The sequence below is a fragment of the Cervus canadensis genome, chromosome 2 (genome assembly GCF_019320065.1).
Source record: "Cervus canadensis isolate Bull #8, Minnesota chromosome 2, ASM1932006v1, whole genome shotgun sequence".
Classification (NCBI taxonomy): Eukaryota; Metazoa; Chordata; class Mammalia; order Artiodactyla; family Cervidae; genus Cervus; species Cervus canadensis.
The window spans coordinates 11,124,852-11,146,652 of NC_057387.1; the positions used below are offsets into that span (position 1 = coordinate 11,124,852).

Sequence of the window (21,801 nt, forward strand, 5' to 3'; positions counted from 1 at the left end):
TAAATACAAACAATGTTTTCCATCTATAGGTTAATATTTATTGGAGAATAGAATAAAAAATTAAGATTTGGAAAAAACAATAAAGTAATAAAAATTGCGATCTGACTATACTAACATCTGGAAAAGGGAGCAATAAAGAGAAGGATTTTTCTGGGTTGCTAAACCAGAGAGTTAACATTGTACAGTATTTTGTACACTTACAATCTGGCTGAGATTGGGTAATAGTGTTTGCAAGAGTATGGAATTCTGAATCCATATATATTTTCCTACAATATCCATCCAGTATTTTTCTGTCAATCAAAAGGACTTCAGTAGGCAATAATTTATGTGACCATGACAAGATACTATTTTTTTTTTTAATTTTTATATTTAGAAATAACTGAGAAATATCTCTGTTCTTGAACACTGCTCATTGCTTGATCAGTTTTACTCAGGAAATTTTTCCCCACATACTTAAAAATGCAGAATCTAGATTAATGTCATGATAAACAAATTGTTCTTCCCACAACTCTTTGAAGAGCCGATTTGAACTCTTTATTTCTCAAACTGTAAATCATAGGATTGAACAATGGAGTTAGGATTGTGTAGGATACTGATATGAGAACATCCTGGCTTGAGGAATAGTAGGATTTAAGCCTTAAGTAGATAAAGGAGGCACAGCCATAGTGGACGATGACAATAATGAGGTGAGAAGCACAGGTGGAAAAAGCTTTGTACCTGCCTAATGTGGAAGGAAAGTGGAGTATGGCAGAGATGATGCGAACATAAGATACCAAAATCAACAGCAGGGGGATAACCAGGACCAATGCGCAGAGCATGATAATGACAATCTGACTAAAGTGGGTATGGTAAGATGCTACCTTCAGAACAGGAGAGATGTCACAGAAGAAGTGGTGTAGTTGGTTGGAGGAGTGAAAGGGCAGGTGAAATACCAAGGATGTGATGATCTGTGCAACAATAAAGCCACAGGCACAGGCAGCAGCCACAAGTCCCAAACACACCCCATGCCCCATGAGCACTGTGTAGCGCAGAGGGTTACAGATGGCCACATAGCGATCATAACCCATGGCTGCCAGCAGAAAGGAGTGAGAGCAACCTAGAAAGAGGAAGGAAAACATCTGGATGGCACAGCCCAGAAAGGAGATGGCCTTCTTCTGGGCCAGCAGGTCAACCAGCATCTTGGGTACAATGACGAAGGTATAACAAGTCTCAAAACAGGAGAGTACAGCAAGGAAGAAGTACATGGGGGTGTGGAGGGCTCTGTCCAGCACAATGGTGGAGATGATGATGGCATTGGTACCCAGGGTGAACAGGTAGACGAGCAGGAAGACAGCAAAGAGCAGCCGCTGCAGCCCAGCCAGAGAGGAGAAGCCAAGGAAGACAAACTCTGTTACCAAGGTCTCATTGACACACTCCATGGAAGACACATCATCAGGAGACAATCTGAGAGGGAAGACAGTGCCAAGAAAAATCCCTGAAAAATAGAAGAATCCCAAGAAACTGATGATCATAGAACATGTATTCTCAGGTTTTGAGTTTACTCATTATTCCCCTTCCTGGTTTTTGTAAGACATAAAGAAGCATCTAAAATTATTCAAAGCTTGCATCCAACTTCGAGTTTCCCCTAAATTTTTAACATCATAGGAAAATTTTCTTGACATTTCTTTTATACAGATGTATAAAGGTTTCAGGAAACCCAGTGACATCTCCTGATTTCTGGAGAAAAGTGTTGTGCTGTCCCTGATGTTCTCTGCTTCTATAGTTATACTGTCCCATCTCCCCAACTCAAACCTTATGAAATGCACACATCTTTTCTTCCTCCATTTATCCCCCTGATTCTTTGTTCAGTGCCTAACACAATGATTTTTACTGCTTAGAAGGTACATTTATTACTAAATAATTACTATTATCTTTCTAATTCCTGGATCCTCAATTCTCAGGACTATGAATTAGTTCAGTTCAGTTGCTCAGTCGTGTCCAACTCTGTGACCTCATGAATCACAGCACGCCAGGCCTCCCCGTCTATCACCAACTCCCAGAGTTTACTCAAACTCAAGGTCATCGAGTCAGTGATGCCATCCAACCATCTCATCCTCTGTCATCCCCTTCTCCTCCTGCCCCCAATCCCTCCCAACATCAGCGTCTTTTCCAATAAGTCAACTCTTTTCGTGAGGTGGCCAAAGTATTGGAGTTTCAGCTTCAGCATCAGTCCTTCCAATGAACACCCAGGACTGATCTCCTTTAGTATGGACTGGTTGGATCTCCTGGCAGTCCAAGGGACTCTCAGGAGTCTTCTCCAACACCATAGTTCAAAAGCATCAACTCTTTGGCACTCAGCTTTCTTCACAGTCCAACTCTCACATCCATGCATGACCACTGGAAAAACCATACCCTTGACTAGACAGACCTTTGTTGGCAAAGTAATATCTCTGCTTTTTAATATGCTATCTAGTTTGGTCATAAGTTTCCTTCCAAGGAGTAAGTGTCTTTTAATCTCATGGCTGCAATCACCATCTGCATACATTTATACAAATATAATCTTAAATTTTATCCTTGCAAACACATGTAAAATTGAGTACTGTAGGAATAAAATGAATTTTGAATTTAGATTGATATAAGCTTTAATCCTGATTCTGGCATGTTCTTGTAGTAAGATCATAAATTCTCTAAGTCCCACTTTCTCATTTGTGTGATGAGAAAAGAAATTCTTGCCTTTCAGGGTTATAGAGAAAATTAATTGGAACCATGTATTACAAAAGAGGCATTCAATACATAGTGCTTAATAAATAACTCCATCTAATCACTTTTTTGTTGTTCTTTGGGAATTAGAAATATTTTCATCAAGGATAATATGAGCATTTATTTAATTCTTGGCAAGTTGTTGTAGCTGCTTTTCTGTACTTTTTCAGGGGTGCAGAGGGGATTTAAGAGAGATTGCCATTCCTCTGAGTTCTCCAAGCTTGATTAAAAGTAACTTGGTCTTACTGGAGTCCTGTTCTGCACTGGAAGGGAGGCAAGGTGACTGATCTTGAAGTTCCAAGCAAGTTCTTTGGTATTTGGTTCTCTGTAGTCTGAATCACACAGGCAGGTTATCTACACGTTGCAGAGAGCATAGGAGGTTTCCCAAAGTTCCTATTTTGGAGGGTGGAGGTATATAGGATAAGTTTAGAAGATAAAATTGTATTGCATAGTCAGACTTAGTCACATACGAATAACAATTTAGAAGTTTCTCATTGTGGATGCTCTATAAATCAATGATGCATACTTTATGTATGTTTTAGTCTACATATTTAGAAATCAAAATCAGCTCTTTGAAAATGAAAACATGAAACTGTTAGTCACTCAGTTGTGTCTAACTCTTTGAGACCTTATGGACTGTAGCCCACCAGTAATCTCTGTCCATGGCATTCTCCAGGCAGGAATGCTGGAGTGGGTAACCATTCCTTTCTCCAGGGGATCTTCCTGACCTAGAGACTGAACCCAGGTCTCCTGCATTGCAGACAGGTTCTTTACCATCTGAGACACCAGGGAAGACCTTTATTGAGTTCTTAAAAATAAGAGATGAAGCACAGGCTGGAATCAAGATTCCTAGCAGAAATATCAATAACCTCAGATATGCAGATGACCCCACCCTTATAACAGAAAGCAAAGAAGAACTAAAGAGTCTCTTGATGAAAGTGAAAGAAGAGAGTGAATAAGTTGGCTTAAAACTCAACACTCAGAAAACGAAGATCAAGGCATCTGGTCCCATCACTTTATGGCAAATAGATGAGGAAACAGTGGAAACAGTGACATAATTTATTTTTTGGGGCTCCAAAATCACTGCAGATGATGACTGCAGTCATGAAATTAAAAGACGCTTGTTCCTTGGAAGAAAAGTTATGACCAAACTAGACAGCTTATTAAAAAGCAGAGACATTACTTTGCCAACAAAGGTCCATCTAGTCAAAGCTATGGTTTTTCTAGTAGTCACGAATGGATGTGAGAGTTGAAATATAAAGAAATCTGAGTCCTGAAAAACTGATGCCTTTGAACTGTGGTGTTGGAGAATATGCTTGAAAGTCCCTTGGACTGCAAGGAGATCCAAACAGTCCATCCTAAAGGAAATCAGTCCTGAATGTTCATTGGAAGGACTGATGCTGAAGCTGAAACTCCAATATTTTGGCCACTTGATGTGAAGTACTGACTCATTTGAAAAGACCCTGATGTGGGAAAGATTGAAAACGGGAGGAGAACGGGATGACAGAGGATGAGATGATTGGATGGCATCACTGACTCAATGGACATTAGTTTGAGTAAACTCTGGGAGTTGGTGATGGACAAGGAGGCCTGGTATTCTGCAGTCCATGGGGTTGCAAAGAGTCAGACATGACTGAGTGACTGAACTGAACTGAACTGAAAGATTAGAGTAGATTACTTAATAATATCCATATTTTATGATTTTATAATTTTTACTATATTTAAGCATTAGTTATAAATATGAATAAAATAAATTTTCCTTTTTCAAGGAAGAGATAATAAAATAGTTAGCCATATTGTAAGACATACTGTCATAAATATCATCAAGGAAAAAGCAAGATATCTTGAAAATCTTGAGAAAAAACAAGCAACTTCATGGAAATCTTTGAAGAGCAAATAGCATTTAAATATTGCCTATACATATTTTGATAAAAAATATGGACTGTCAGTGTCACTCTTTATGTAAACCTTGTGATGTAGCTGACTAGTTTTCCTTAATGTTGATTAGTGCTTCAGAATTGAACAAATACCTGTCATTTTGTTGTCAAGCGTAGAGATACATCCTTTTTACAAAGGAAATACCTAAATTTACACAGTTCTGTGAACTGAGAGACACTTCTTTCTTCTCTTTTTCTTCCTTTTCTTTCTTCACCAAAACTGTCACATTGAGGTCACAAACTCAAAAACAAAGAAAAAAACCCTATTCAGTTAACTTCTTTGGGGATCATCATCCCAAATATTAGTCCATTTGTATCGCTTTTAATGTTTCCAGGGAGAAAAAATAGGAAATAATTTTGGTATCAGCTTGTCAAACAAAATTTAGATCCATTATATAGAAATGTAACATGAACTATCATTTATCACATGTTTTTCCTAATGCAGAAAAGGTGAAAATACTGTTATATTTGGTCTCTCATTTGGTCCTCATCATGACCTCATGAGGTAGGTATTACTTTTGACTTCTTCACTATAACAGAGAATAATTTGAGAATCAAAGTGTTTGGAGACTCCTTTCAAATTCACACAGCTAGTGGAACAAGCATCAGACTATGAATATTCTGACTGGCATAGGAGTAAAATGTGTGTGTGTGTGTGTACATGCGTGTGTATTGGTGAGAAAGAAAGAAATAGTATTCTGTCACCTCCTTACATAGGATAGTGTTTTAACAAAAGGATTCTTCCTTAGAGAAGGAAATGGCAACTCACTCCTGTATTCTTGCCTGGAAAATTCCATGGACAGAAGAGCCTGGTGAGCTAAAGTTTATGGGGTCTCAGAGTTGGCCACGACTGAGCACATCTGCACATACTGTGATCTAAGATAGTTGTTTCCTTTCTGTATTCCTACCAGAAGAGTTTGGGACTTCCAGTTCTTCCATATCCTTACCAATATGTTTAGTCTTTTTAAACTTTTGATGTTTTTAATAAATGTATAGCTTTAAAAAGAAAAAAAAAAAAAAAAGAAAGGAAAAAAGGATTCTTGTTACAATTTTGTTACAGGCTCAAGTCCCAACCCTACTGTGTGTTAGCTATAGGACTTCAATATGTCTAAAGTATTTTCCTCTCCCTTATAATAGGGTTCATTCTGATACCAGCTAACTTAATTTTCAAGGTTTGTTCAAAATGAATAAGAGAATATCATTGCAAAGCTTAAATATTACATAAATATTAGTTCTGTAATTGTAATTTAGAGTTGAAAAGGGGACAGTTTTGAGAATATTTCTCTCATATTGCTTGGTATACTTCATTGATTTCAGGAAGGGTATATAAGATAAAGATGATTTCCATTCCTAGGACTGAGGAAGGCATATTGCATTTTTGTCCTTGTTTCTTCCTCAAGAGGATCTCCAGAAAACTGGGGTCATAAATGTTATGTATAGCTGTGACAAAGTGAAAATGTTTAATTGCTCATTCATGTCTGACTCTTTGTGACCCAATGGACTGTGGCCCGTCAGGCTCCTCTGTCCATGGAATTCTCCAGGCAAGAATACTGGAGTGGGTTGCCTTTTCCTCCTCCAGGGGACCTTCTTGACCCAGGGATTGAATCCAGTCCACGTCTCTTATGTCTCCTGCATTGGCAGACAGGTTCTTTACCACTAGTGCCATGCTAAGTGAAATAAACCAGACACAGAAGGACAAATTCCATTTGCAAATGTTACCTAAAATAGTCAAATTCACAGAAAGAGAAAGTCAAGTAGAGACTGCCAGGGCCTGAGGCAAGGAAGAGAGAGAGAAAGTGGCTGCTCATTGGTGTTAAGTTTCAGTTATGTGAGATGAATGTGTTCTAGAGATCTGCTGTATAATATTGTACCTATAGCTAACATGTTGTTATTATATACTTAAACATTTACTAAGAGGGTAGATCTCGTGTTTGTTGTTCTTACTAAAATGAAACAAAAGTTTTTTGAATAACATGTTGTTAAGTGTACTTTTGAATTAAATCAGAACCAAGACTGTGTCTATGTAAATTTAGGAAGAACAATGAGACAATTAATTTAAAATATGTATAAAACTTATATGCATAGTTCTATAAAAGTTCATTTTAAAATGTCATTAATCCTGATTAACATTATTTGGAGTCCGCATTCCTGGGTATGGCTATCTCTGTCTTTCACAGTCACTGCACCAGTGTGGGCCCCTCACCCTTCTCTGTCTCTTACCTGAGCTGAGAAAGCCCAGTCCTGCTGGGGATAGATGTTTACTTTTATTCCCTGTCCATTGTCCAGTTGCTCATTGCTGGAGGTGCTCAGTCCACTGTGTTGTCTGTTATTCATAGATGGGTCCCCATTTGCCTCTCCCGCTCTGTAAGAAAAGCCAGAGGCACAGTGACTACAGGAGCTAGAATCCAGTTGAAATGGGAAATGGGAAAAAGATCAAAACAGGGCAGAGGCTACTAATCTCTACTCAGGGGTAGAGATATGATAATGGTCTGGGGACTTAGACCCAGAGCCAAATCAGATGTAACTAGTTTCTTCTTGACATTTTGTGCCAACTGACCAAAGACCACAAGTCATATCTAATAGTGACCACAGAACTGTTGGCACTTTCATATATTGGCAATCGGAGGTTTCTCTGTGGGTCTCCTGATGCCAGAGTCATTGCCATGGAGACGTTGCACTGGGTTTAATTAAACAGCTGAATTGATTGTGGAAAATAGAGGCAAGTTATCAAATGCCAAATTGCTCCAAATTGTACTCAAGCATTAGGGCTTGGGGAGTGGAAGGCTCTAAGCCACTCTCAGATGCAGCAATTTTCAAAAATTGGCTATTTTAAATTGATTTCTCAATTTTATGTTGCCAAAGGATTGGAAAGGTGTAATTCATGATGATGGGTACATTATAAAGCATGTTTGTTCAGTGTAAAATGTGCTTTTGCACTTATAATTGGGAATATATTTTTCTGTCAGGCTGAGAGGACCAACTGAGCAATGTTTTACAGTAAAGGCCCAGGTCAGGAAAAGTCAAAAGGAGATTAATTTCACCATTAACCACTGAGTTCATTTTCTCTGCCTCTTTATTCCATTATCCAGAAACTAATATAGCATACTCTTACACATAGGAGACACTAAAGGTGTGCTGAATGTTGGGTGAATAAATGGTCACAGGCAGCATTATCCCAATTATATGAATGACCTTTTAGTTTAAACAAAAATATCATCATGTATTTTCCAGTTTCCAAAATTTCTGGTTTCCACTTGCCTGTGGCTAAGCTAGAAATGATTGATTTCAAAAGCAACGTCAATTAAAAAAATGTCAATAAATGTTAAAATCCCCTAACAATGGCTTGATGCATAGTAAGAACTCATCAACTATCTGATAAATTGAGAAATAATGATATTGAGAACACACATGAAAACAAAGGAATAACAAAAAATAAGTGAGATAGAGAAATAATGTCCCAAAAGAAGAAAGAAAAGTGAAATTTTAGATATCTGATTCTGAATGCCAAGCATCGGTGTTGTTGTTATTGCTGTCCATCATTTACTCCAAATGAAAGTAGTTTTTTTTTTTTTTTTTTTTTCTTTTTTAAAGGTTATATTTTTAATTAAGGTATGATAGAGATGGGAAAAGCTGTACATATTTAATATAAACAACTCGATGAATTTCATATAAGTATACACCCATGACCAGACAACCTTACCTGCCTCCTGTGGAAACTGTATGCAGAACAAGAAGCAACCAGTAGAACCAGACATGGAAAAAGGCACTGGTTTCAAATCGGGAAAGGAGTACATCAAGGCTGTATATTGTCACCCTGCTTATTTAACTTCTATACAGAGTACATCATGAGAAATGCCAGGCTGGATGAAACACAAGCTGGAATAAGATTGCTGGGAGAAATATCAATAACTTCTGATATGCAAATGACACCACCCTTATAGCAGAAAGGGAAGAACTAAGAGCCTCTTGATGACAGTGAAAGAGGAGAGTGAAAAAGTTTGCTTAAAATTCAACATTCAAAAAATGAAGATCATGGCATCCAGCCCCATCCCTTCATAGCAAATAGAAGGGGAAACAGTGGAAATAGTGGCAGACTTAATTTTTTCAGCTTCAAAATCACTGCAGATGTTGACTGCAGCCATGAAATTAAAAGACATTTGCTCCTTGGAAGAAAAGCTATGACCAACCTAGACAGCATATTAAAAAGCAGACATATTACTTTGCTGACAAATGTCCATCTAGTCAAAGCTATGGTTTTACCAGCAGTCATGTATGGATGTGAGAGTTATAACATAAAGAAGGCTAAGCACCAAAGAATTGATGTTTTTGAACTGTGGTGTTGGAGAAGACTCTTGAGAGTCCCTTGGACTACAAGAAGAGCAAACCAATCAATCCTAAAGGAAATCAATTCTGAATATACATTGGTGGGATTGATGCTTAACCTGAAGCTCCGATACTTTGGCCACCTGATGGGAAGCACTGACCCATTAGAAAAGACCCTAATCTCGGGAAAGATTGGAGACAGGAGGAGAAGGGAATGACAGAGGATGAGATGGTTGGATGGCATCACTAACTCAATGGACATGAGTTTGAGCAAGCTCCAGGAGATGGTGAAGGACAGGGAAGCCTGGTGTGCTGCAGTCCATGGGGTCACAAAGAGTTGGACACAACTGAGCAACAAACAACAATATATATATCCATGAAACAATCACCACCATCAAAACCATAGACATATTCATGACCTCCCCAAATTTTCTCTAGCTAACTTTATTATCATTTATTATTAATTGTGATAAGAAGACATAAGGCCTATCCTCTAAGCAAATTTTAAGGATACATTACTGTTATCTCAAAGTACTACACTGTATAGTACATCTCCAGTTATCTTGCTAATTGAAATTTTGTAGCCTTTAACCGACATCTCCACATTTCTTTTATTCCCATCATCCTGTTGTCTGCTTCTATGAGTTTAACTATTTCAGATTCCACACATAAGGAGACCATGCAATATTTGTCTTTCTGTGTCTGGCTTATTTCTCTTAGCATAATGCTCTTGAAATTCACCCACGTTGTGGCAAATGTTAGGCTTTCCTTTTTTTTTTAAGGCTGAATAATATTGTGCTCTCTCTCTATATATACCACATTTTTTTCTTTATCTATTTTCGTCAATACATACCATTAGGTTGTTTTCATATCTTTGCTATTGTGAATGGTGCTGCAATTAACATGTGAATTCAAGTATTGCTTTGTGATTCTAATTTCAATTCCTTTCGATAAGTGCCTCAAAAGTGGGATATCTAGATCACATGTTAGTTTTATTTTGAATTTTAAAAGAACTTCCATGCTGTTTTTCCTAACAGCTGTATCAATTTGTATTTCCATCACCAGTGGACCAGAGTTCCCTTTCTCCACATCCTTGCCAATGTATTATCTTTTCATTGATAAAGGTCATTCTAACAGATGTGAGATGATAGCTCACTATGGTTATAGCTTGCATATCCCTGATGGTTAATGATTTTGAGTATTTTTTATATACCTTTGACTATTTGTATTGTTTTCAAATTGGGGAAAGCATAGCCTCTATTAATGGTTCTAGGAAACACTGGATAGCAACATGCAAAATAATAAAATAGGACCTTTTCCCTACACCATACATAAAGATGAACTCAAAATAGATTAAAAACTTAAACATAAGGCCTGAAGTTAAAAAATTCTTGTAAGAAAAAACAGAGAAAAAGCTTCTTAACGTTTGCCATTGCAGGGTTTGTTAATATGCCCCCAAAAATACATGGAACAAAAGCAAAAATAAGTAGATTCAGGTAAAACAACTTCTGCACAGCAAAGAAACAATCAATAAATTAAAAAGACAGTCTGTGAAATGCAAAAATAGTTTTGCAAACAATGTATCTGGTAAAAGACTAATATCCAAAATATATAAGGAACTCATACAATTTAATAGCAAAAAAACAAAAAACAAAAATTTTGATTAAAATTGGGTAAAGAAGCTGAGTAGAGGTTTTTCCAGAAAGAAATACAAATGGACACTCCCATTACTTTGAGTAATATCCCAATTTTATTATATTTTAAATGTTGTTATTATGTTCATCAAATTGCTTCATCCTGAAATTTCAGGAGGAGCAGGTAATGTTTACTAAGTCAGTCAGGACATTGGATTTTTTCTGTAGTGTTTGATTCAAGATGAGAATGTGATCCAAATCTGTTCAATGAGGATCAACAAGATTCAGTCTCCCAACTTTTGTTTTTACATCCAAGGAAGTGAATTATTTTTTCCTCTGGACTAGATTTTGTGAGCTAAAATTGTCAGAGACTGCTGAGTTTAGGCTTAAAAAAATGGAGCCAAGAATGAAGAAGCAGATCTATGAGATGCATCCAGATAACTCAGGATGACTGTTTGAACTCTGTATCAAATGTGGTGCCAGAACCACAGTAGCACTGGACTTTTCAAGCTTACATGAACCGTGTTATATTTTTTGCTAATGCCAGTTTGAGTTGGATTATCTTATATTTGCAACCCAAAGAATCTTAAATTATAAGACCTGATTGCATTCCATGACAGATTGAAGATGACTTAGAGCATGTCCTATTAAGGCAAGCATTATTGTGTAAAAATATAAGACATTAGAATAAAAAGTAAATAATAATATCTTAATAAGGTGAATTTGAGAGGAGCCATTACATAGAAATGTATACAGTGAACCAACATATGTATTAAATTTAATCTTAAAATTAAACAACAAGATTCATACTAGCTAATTCAAAACATACATAATTTAGTCTTATTGTTCTCAGATATAAAACATCTAAAGGATATGATTTCCAACAGTACTTCAAGTAGAAGTATTGATCATATTGGTTAAATCATAAATAATCATTGGCTATCCAGGCAGAATAAAAGATCTACAAAACAATGTGACCACATCACACATTTAAATATCAGCCTAATAGCCTAAGTGAAAAATGTAAGTTTATCTATTCTCAGCCCACTCAGATCTCTGGTTTATATGAACCATCACTATGGATTTAAGAGTGGAGTCTCTATTTTGTACAACCCTCTGAATTTCCTGAAAGTAAGCTCTGCTGGCTTTCAAAGCCAAACATTCTTGAGGTCATCATTCTCTTGTAAGGCCCCCGATTTGGGGTTCAGCTCAGGCTTCTTACTTCTTATAGAGAATCTCTATGATTGTAATAATAATCTGTTTGTGAGTTGCACACTCAGGTCATCAGTTGTGATTCTTCTTGTGGTTGTGGTTCATTCTTTATATCTTTAGTTGTAGAAGATCTTTTCTGCTAGTTTTCCAGTCTTTCTCATCAATAGTTGTAACTGATGAGATTATAAATAGTGTAATTTTGGTGTGCCCATGGAAGGTGTTAAGTTCAGAGTCTTCCTACTCCACCATCTTGTCCAATCCACTCATAATGACTTTCCAATAAAAAAGATTCAGGTAGATTTAAGTCTTTCTTTCTATCTTTCTTTTTTTTTTTTTTGACAAAAAAGGTTTATTTGTCTATCAAATTGAAGTTCCACCCAGGACACTTTCATGAATATAAATTTGCCAACTTATCAACTCACACATATCATTTTTGGGAAATGAGTACTAGTAAGAACCTTTTCAGAGCAGTCTTCACTTCCTTATTCCTCAATGTGTAGGCAAGTTTGAGTAGAGAGGTGATCACTATATAGGTCACTGCCACAAGCCGGTGTATGAGGAGTACAGGGATGTGAACCTCAAGAGATAAATGAAGCACAACCATAGTGGACAATGACCACTATGGGTGGGAGGACCACGTGGTAAAGGCTTTACACCTCCTTACAGAGAGATCTTGAGGTTGGTGGAAACAGCGAAGACATAGGAGATGAAGGTCAGCACTAAGGGAACCAGCAATGCCAGAATGCTGAGAAAGAAGAAACCATCTCCTTCAGATTGGTGTCTGTGCAGCCCAGTTTTATGACTGGGGAAATGCTACAGAAGAAGTGGTTGATCCGACCGGAGGCACAGAAGGGTACACTAAACACCAAGGTGTTGACAACCACAGAGATCAGGAAACCACAGAAGCTTGAGGCTGAAACCAACATGCAGGTGGCACAGCTTACAATGAGTGTGTAGTTGAGAGGGTTGCAGATGGCAGTATAGTGATCATAGCCCATCACAGCATTTACAAAACAGTTGGTATATGCCAAGCCCACAAAGAAATAGAACAGGGAAGTAACTATATTCTGAGAAAGAAATAGTATTGTGGAAAGCAGCTGGTCAGCATTTTGGTACAATGAGCAAGACGCAACAGGTTTCAGAGCAGGAGAAGACAAAGAAAAAGAAGTGCATAGGAGTGTAGAAAGCCTGATCCAAAGGAATGACAATCATGATGGTGGCTTTGGCCATTAGAGTGGTCAGGTAGACCAGGAGAAAAAGAAGAAGAGAAGGATCTGCAGATGTACAGCTTTGAGAAGCCTATATGGATGGACTTGGTGGTTATATTCTGGTTCTACCTCACCAACAGGCACTGGGAATTGAACTCAGACATCCTTACATCCAGAAAAGAAAGAATACGGCAAAAGTGAGGCTTCCATGGAAACCACAAATGCATTTCTGTACAAGGCTAATGATACTGATATGAAAAAATTAGTAACAAGTTAAGCACACTAATAAAGGAAGGAGGGGAAAGCAGGAGGCATGAGAAGCAGTGACGTAAGTTTTAAAATATTCCGAGTCAATGATATCTGAATAAGTTTATTTCTGTAAGTTGTTCTCATTCTTTGTACTATGATTTGCACAGAAGATTCATACAAAGCACATTAAATCAATAAGTGATTTTAAGCTTATCTCATGCAATCCTGCCATTTTATGGAAGAAGGAAATGATTTACTTAATTGACACGTTAACCCAAAGCTAATGAAAGGAGTAAAATAATGAACTTAAGAAATCAATCAAATATAGACTAAGGAAAAAGACATAAAAATCAATAAAACTAAAAGCTGGTTTTTTTAAAAAATAAAATTGACAAAGTCTTAGCTAAATTAAGTAGGAAAAAAGAGAAGACTCATATAAAATAAAAGAAACAAAAGAGGAGACATTATAATGTATGCCTCAGAATGTTAAAAGGATAATAAAGGAATATTATCACCAATTGTGTACCTCTAAATTGGGTAATTTAGAAGAAATGAATAAATTTATAGAAACATTAATCTACTAAAAACTGTATCAAGAAGAAACAGAAAGTTTAAGTAGACAAATAACAGGTAAAGATATTAATCAGTACTCAAAAATCTCTCAATAAAGAAGAACCCAAGATCAGATGGTTTTGTGAGCTAATTTTACCAAGCCTGCAAAGAAGAATTGATACACACCCTTATTAAACACTTCCAAAAAATAGAAGAGGAAGGAACACTTTCAAATTTAAATAATGAGGCTAACATCATCCTGATACCAATACCAGATAAAGACAACAGAAAAACTGCAAGCCAACATCCCTAAAGAGCATAGATGGAAAAATCCTCAACAAAATACTAGGAAAGTAAACACAAGAGAACATTACATTTATTATATTTTATTCTTAAGATACAAGGGTGGTTGAAGATATACAAATCAATCAATGTTCTGTATCACATTAATGAAATAAAAAGCACCATCAAATCAATATATGTAGAAAAAGTATTTGACAAAGTTCAACATCCAATCATGATTAAAACTCTCTCCAAATAGTTATAGAATTTACTTTGACACAGTAAACTTGGTATATAAAAAGCCCACAGCTAAATAATAGTCAATGAAAGAAAATTTAAAGCTTGTTATCTAAGATTGGGTACAGTGGAAAGGATTCCCACTTTCATCACTCCTATTCAGCATAGTACTAGAAATCCTAGTCAGAACAATTAGACAAGGATAAGAAATAAAAGGCAACCAAATCAGAATGAGAAAAGTAAAAGTATTTATATTTGCAGATGATGCAACCATATACATAGAAAACTCTTAACAATTCAATCAGAAAATGTGTATTGAAACTAATAAACAAATTTAGTAAAGTAGCAAGAAACATAATCAACATAAAACCAAGTATGTTTCTATACATTGTCAATAAATTATCCAAAAAGGAAATTAAGAAAATAACCCCATTCATAATAGCAACAGACAGAATAAAATATTTGGGAATTAACTTAGCCAAAGAGGTGAAAAACTTGTACACTGGTAATTGTAAAATGCTGAAGAAGGAAATGAATGAAGAAACATAAAAGACATCTAACCAACAGATAAGTGGAAAGACATGCAGCATTCACAGGCTGAAAGTATTGATATTGTTAAAATGTCTGTACTACCCAATGTGATCTACAAACTAAGTTCAATTCCTTTGAAAATCCCATAGACATTTTTTTTAAAGAAATAGGAAAATAAAACCTTGAAATTAAGTATAGACCCACAAAGGACATTGAATAGCCAAAGCAATCTTGAAGAACAAAGCTTGAGGCCTCACTCTTTAAGATTTAAAAATATATTACAAAGCTACAGTATTCAAAATGGTATGCTATTGGCAAAATCAAACACATAGACCAGAGGAATTGAATAGAAAGCAGAGAACTAAATCCATCCATTTATGGTCTATGCATAACTTGCAGATCTATAATTTACATTTAAACTTTTGTGTTAAGCAAAAAATTTTCAGAAAAATAAAATCAAATATGTAGTAATTATAAAAAGTAGGATCAATGTCCTAACTAGTGTAAAAATCTCCTTTCCATTTGTGGGTGATTTGTAAATAGGACAAAGTAGACTCAAGTAACCAAGGTCAAGTTTCAACTTCTGTTTTTGTGTTTCCTGATAGAAGCAACACTCCTTGGAAAAAGAACACCTCTAAACTATGAAGCACGATATTATGTAAGTCACTAGAGGTAATAATGAAAAGAATCATTTCCACCCCACCCCCCCATTACATTGTTTCCCAGACTTAACATATTCTTGTTGGAGAATAGTCACAATACATTGTTTGCTAGTTCAGAGTATACACTGCTTTGAGTAGACCTATGGGGTTGCATCATGTGTTGTCACACAGGTGGTGCTTTGCCTGAGCCTTCAGTAAACCATTTAATTTTATATTATGACACCTATTTCTAAGTGATGTGTACATAGAGAAAGTCTGGTTTCTCAGTATTATTTACTAATTACAATGGTCTTACTGATTTGTGAGGTAATTAGTCAAAGACAAATTTTCCAAATATACATAGATCAATTTCAGAGATCTCCTTTCTGCCTCTTTGTAATAGTTAACTCTTCCTATTCTAGAAGCAAGCTCTTTTTATCACTAAGGCATCTGACTATTAGGAAAAGTGAACCTCTATATCACTTGTCCTTTTTCAAAAGTATCTTATTATTCCATGTAAACTTTATAAATTTGTATTGTTAGGTTGCTTTCACAATTTGTGCTGGAGTTTGGATTAGAATTATATTGATTTTGGATTAGCTTGGATGAAATTGACAACTATATATATCTAGTTATAGTAGTAAAAATTTGTAAAATAACAAGAAATTTAATGATAATGCTCAACTAGATTTTAACAAGACACTTGTCAAAAATTTAGATTTTTGCAGAACACTCCTATGTTCCTACTTAGAATTTCTATGAACAAGGACCTGAGAAGATAAATTTGCAGTTATACCTTCTTTTGACTCATAAATAAAGCCAAGACTCACTGGAAAAACATACTAGTTTCCTGACTTAAAATTCAATGAAAAATTTCCACTTGGTCTTTGCATTACAGGCTTAATTGTGGTGATTTCTCTTCAGAATCCCTAACAGATGGACTCAACTTCCAGTGAAGGCATGGGCCAATTATCCTTGTGGCTCCTACTCCCCAGGTTCCTCAGCTAAAGCTACCTTGTGACATTATTTTTCCATAATGACCTTAACTTCTAATAAACCCCAGGACAATGTCTCCAAGGCAATAGATCAAGCCTCAGGAGTCCAACAATCACAGCATATACTTCTAATAACCATACCCCATGTTGGTCACCAGAATTTCTAAAGATAAAGACTTTGCCTGGAGATGCTGAGAGTCCTTATGAACAGGGGAGGCTAGCTCTGTTGATACAGAGGAGAGCTTCTGTCTCAAGGCAGGTTCACACTCTTCTCCTGATATTTCTTCAAGTTCTGATCTTTGGCTTAGCATCCACTTGTCAAGGGGTCCTAGATCCTGAATAGCTGCTTCTGTCTGAGTTGAAAGGAGGAGAGCAATGTAAGTATTTATTGAGCAGTGAGAAATATTGACTTAGCTAGTCTGGGGCTTTGTGGGCTCTAAATCTTGGTGAGTTGTAGTATTGTCAACACCTCTTCCCACTGCAATTCTGGCAAGTGACAGGCTTAAGAAGGAAAACCAGGGTCTGCTTTTAACTCCAGGTACCAAGAGTGACTGGAGTTGGTTCACATAGTTCTTCAATTTTTCCTTAATGGTCAGACTGGGTCAGTTTTGCTCCCAGCTAGATCTCCTTTTCTTTTCTTTTCTTTTTTTTTTTTTAAACTGGTTGCCTCATGAACTAAGTGAAACACATACTTACCGAACCTACACTTCTCTATTTGCTGTGTACTTATGGATATGTTTTTAGCTATAATTGAAACCTGATACTTAAGCTCCATTTTAGTAAGACAATTCAGGATTTTCATGTGTATCTAAGAATACAAAAATTCCATTTCTTTAGCATCTGAGGCTGTGTACATGATTTCTCTTGGTTAATTGATTGATTAATATTTTCCCTAAGTATTTGAAAATATCAAATTTTTGCATCTGAAAAATTATAGATTTACCCCTTTTTGAGGTACCCAGTACCCTAGATTATTGGGTTAGTATTTAATTCTAAATTATATAAAAATTCCTTGAAGCATCTAAAGAGTTACAAAAATAAATGCAGAAATGTCATCTTTAAGGATCATAACCTGAATTCCATCCCTAGGTTCTAAAATATCATAAGGGGAGTTTGGCCTGGCCTGGCAGTCACTCAGTCGTGTCCAACTCTTTGCAGCCCCATGGACTGTAGCCCACCAGGCTCCTCTGTCCATGGGATTCTCCAGGCAAGAATACTGGAGTGGGTTGCCATTTCCTTCTCCAGGGAATCTTCCCGACCCAGGGATTGAACCCAGGTCTCCTGCATTGCGGGCGGGCGCTTTAACCTCTGAGCCACCAGGGAAGCCCAAGGTGTGGGGCAGAGTTTAGGGATCATCTAACTAGAGAGTTTTGCACTTTCTCAGGTGAAATGCCTCTTGAGGGTCAGTAATCAACTCTTAGCTTAAGTCAAAACTTCTACAGGATATTATTTTAAGAGGCTCTGTTTAAGTACTTTATGTTTATTACAGTTATTGCCTGGTTACATTTAATTTTAAAAATAAAGAAACTGAATATACATGTTAAGTACTTTGGCAAAGTCACACAAAACTATACCTGAAATATAGATCTCCAGTTGAGGCATCTTTAACCTTAATTTTACAGCCTGTGGGTTTTCAGCTGGAAGGTCTTTTTAATCTTCTACTCTTATATCTTTCTATCCCTAGTGCTGATATAACACACTGTAGTGACCTTTGATGTTTTCTTGGGCAGAGGGGCCTGCCTTCTAGGATATACTTTGCCAGGGGGTCTCCGTACATCATGAAAAGGGCAAATATATCAATCACGTAACTCATTTAGGACATAGAGTTATACTTATAGTATAAAAAATGTCACCTAATTGAAATCAGCTGCCCTTATGAGTCTGAGTGATAAATGATAGTTTTTTTTTTTTTTTTTTTGGTATTGGATAGATAACAGGTGCTCCTTCAGTATCCGATAGTTCTAACTTCTTTGGTCTACTCTATCATTTATACTCAGTGGCATGAGAATATAGTTAGAATTAGATATGGATTAGTTGACAGTAGATCCAGAAAAATCTTGGGAAAATGATAAGAAAATGATAAGCAGTGATCATAAATTGAGATTTTCCTCAGTGTTTCAAAAGAGACAGAAATCTCTCTACCCAGATAGGATATTATACAGAGAAACTGCCTCACTGGTTTGCAATTTCTTCATGTACAAAACATATATGTATTATATATTTAAGTATACAGATCCATATATATGTATATAATGGCGATGTGCATGATATTTACATTATCTGTATTTATATGTAATAAAAATACCTCTACAGTTACAGAATGAAAAAAAAATAGCTGTCATTTGTGTTAAGGGAGTTTAAAATCAGCATATATATCTTAATATGAACTTCAAGTAATTACATTTACTAAGTTTATGATCAATTTACAGTAATTGAGAAAGAAAAAAACTTATCTTTTCAGAAATTTCCAATTACCTAACTTAAGGTCTAAAAAGTCAAGATTTGCTATTGTCATAAAAAAGGCAAAAACAAAAATTTCTGGTAGTAGATACAAGTAATTCCTCAACACAAAATGATGTAAAAGTTTAAATATACTGAAAACTGCATAAATGAAGGCTGGTTACAACCAATAAAATGCTAAATGATTTTGTACCCAAAAAGCATTCTGTTTGCTTCTTAGGCTTTGACAGTTGGGAAATACACCCTTGATAAAATTATTTGATATAAGCCCTAAGAATGACTTTAAAATAGCAGTTTGCAAACTGGATGTAGTAACAGAATATTAAAAATGAATCTTATTGTCATAATGATATGAAAAATATATAAAACCTATGATTTGATTAGGAGATGTAATCCTGGAAAACTGTCCAATTGTCTCATTCTCTGTCACTCTGTATGACATTTTTGAAAAGCTCTATTTTTCTGAGGCATCTCAGAATGGGGAAAGTGAAGTGTGTTTAGAATGCCACAAAGTACATGAGATTCTTTTAAACAGTCTGATGATTCTTTTCCAAAAAAAGCATAAACTTTTCTTTAAATTTATGTTGTCTTCTGTTCCACTCTTGGCTCAGTGCTCTAGTTTGTGGAACTGCCGGCAATGTTCCTAATTGGTCTGTAAACTTTTTTCTTTCTTTTTCATATTGTTTTGTCTATTGACACAAAATTTGACATAAAATTGGCATGATGAGTAACTGACATAAGGTATATGATAGTCTTACTGCATATCTTATAACAAGCTGTCAATGATACAAATCCCTCCCACACTTTTGCTCAGAGATCATCTAATTCTTCCTGTCCCTTCCCATTTTGTGGTTGCTTATCTAAAGTTCACATACTGTGCCTAAACATCTCATTCTTTATTCTAATTTCTGATCAAGCTCAGATAGCTGAAGTTTAACACGTTTTTCACTTTTGGAGAGCTGCTTTCCTTTAGCTTGTAGTGAGCAAGAAAAACACAGTAGTTCATAAGTAAAGCACAAGGGAAAAATAATTTCAGATAATTCCTCAGTTCTTAGCTAGAGAGATAACATGTTCTTGGTCTTGGCAAAAAGTCTGTTAATTGTTTGTCAGTTACTCTGTCCCACATTTAGCCTTAATTCTTATTTTGGCAGGTATTTTTTGAAGGGAATCAATGAGTTCCGTCAAACATCTGGAGATGCCTGCCACCCTCAGACTTTGTGCTGAGCTCCCCATGCACTTCTCCATCTCTGAATTCTGGCCTCTGGCTCTAGCTCTCCTGTATTGCAGTGACCATGGAGTGGGTCAATGAGACCTTGTTGAGAGAATTTGTCTTCCTCGGCTTCTCCTCTCTGGCTGGGCTGCAGTGGCTGCTCTTTGCTGTCTTCCTGCTCGTCTACCTGTTCACCCTGGGTACCAATGCCATCATCATTTCCACCATTGTGCTGGACAGAGCCCTCCACACCCCCATGTACTTCTTCCTTGCTGTACTCTCCTGTTTTGAGACTTGTTATACCTTCGTCATTGTACCCAAGATGCTGGTTGACCTGCTGGCTCAGAAGAAGACCATCTCCTTTCTGGGCTGTGCCATCCAGATGTTTTCCTTCCTCTTTCTAGGTTGCTCTCACTCCTTTCTGCTGGCAGCCATGGGTTATGATCGCTATGTGGCCATCTGTAACCCTCTGCGCTACACAGTGCTCATGGGTTTTGGGATGTGTTTGGGACTTGTGGCTGCTGCCTGTGCCTGTGGCTTCTCTGTGTCACTGGTCACCACCTCACTAGTATTTCACCTGCCATTCCACTCCTCCAATCAGCTCCATCACTTCTTCTGTGATATCTCTCCTGTCCTCAAGCTGGCATCTCACCACTCTCGTCTCAGTCAGTTGGTCATATTCATGCTTGGTGTGTTTGTCTTGACTATTCCCCTGTTACTTATCCTGGTCTCCTATGTCCATATCATTTCTGCCATTCTAAAAATCCCATCCTCTGTTGGAAGATACAAGGCCTTCTCTACCTGTGCCTCCCATCTCATTGTGGTAACTGTGCATTATGGTTGTGCCTCTTTCATCTACTTAAGGCCCAAATCCAATTACTCTTCAAGTCAAGATGCCCTAATATCTGTGTCTTATACAATCCTCACTCCATTGTTCAATCCAATGATTTACAGTCTAAGAAATAAGGAATTCAAATCAGCTCTTCGAAAAGCAATGGTTCAGATGTCATACCCTGTTAATTAAAGAGCTGGTTTTGTTTTTTCTTCCCCCATTTATTTTTATTAGTTGGAGGCTAATTGCTTTACAATATTGTAGTGGTTTTTGCCATACATTGACATGAATCAGCCATGGATTTACATGTGTTCTCCTTCCCGATCCCCCCTCCCACCTCCCTCCCCATCCCATCCCTCTGGGTCTTCCCAGTGCACCAGCCCTGAGCACCTGTCTCATGCATCCAACCTGGGCTGGTGATCTGTTTCATCCTTGATAGTATACTTGTTTCAATGCTATTCTCTCAGAACATCCCACCCTTGCCTTCTCCCACAGAGTCTAAAAGTCTGTTCTGTACATCTGTGTCTCTTTTTCTGTTTTGCATATAGGGTTATCATTACCATCTTTTTGAATTCCATATATATGCATTAATATACTGTATTGGTCTTTATCTTTCTGGCTTACTTCACTCTGTATAATGGGCTCCAGTTTCATCTATCTCATTAGAGCTAGTTTTTTTTAAACTCTTCAGTTAATTGTAAGCCTTTTATATGCCAAGTAAAATGTGCTTTCAGATATTTTTTATTTAAATGTAGAATG

General features: G+C 36.7%; 2 protein-coding genes across 2 annotated transcripts; one reads left to right on the forward strand and one right to left on the reverse strand.

The window, feature by feature from the left end:
• Positions 1 to 479: 479 nt before the first annotated feature.
• On the reverse strand, positions 480 to 1,418 carry LOC122431356 (olfactory receptor 10K2). The gene has a single exon (XM_043452652.1). It carries the CDS (start codon positions 1,416 to 1,418, stop codon positions 480 to 482), a length of 939 nt encoding a protein of 312 aa, XP_043308587.1.
• Positions 1,419 to 20,253: 18,835 nt separating this feature from the next.
• On the forward strand, positions 20,254 to 21,240 carry LOC122431340 (olfactory receptor 10K1). Its single transcript, XM_043452628.1, has one exon. It carries the CDS (start codon positions 20,293 to 20,295, stop codon positions 21,232 to 21,234), a length of 942 nt encoding a protein of 313 aa, XP_043308563.1. The 5' UTR covers positions 20,254 to 20,292; the 3' UTR covers positions 21,235 to 21,240.
• Positions 21,241 to 21,801: the final 561 nt, after the last annotated feature.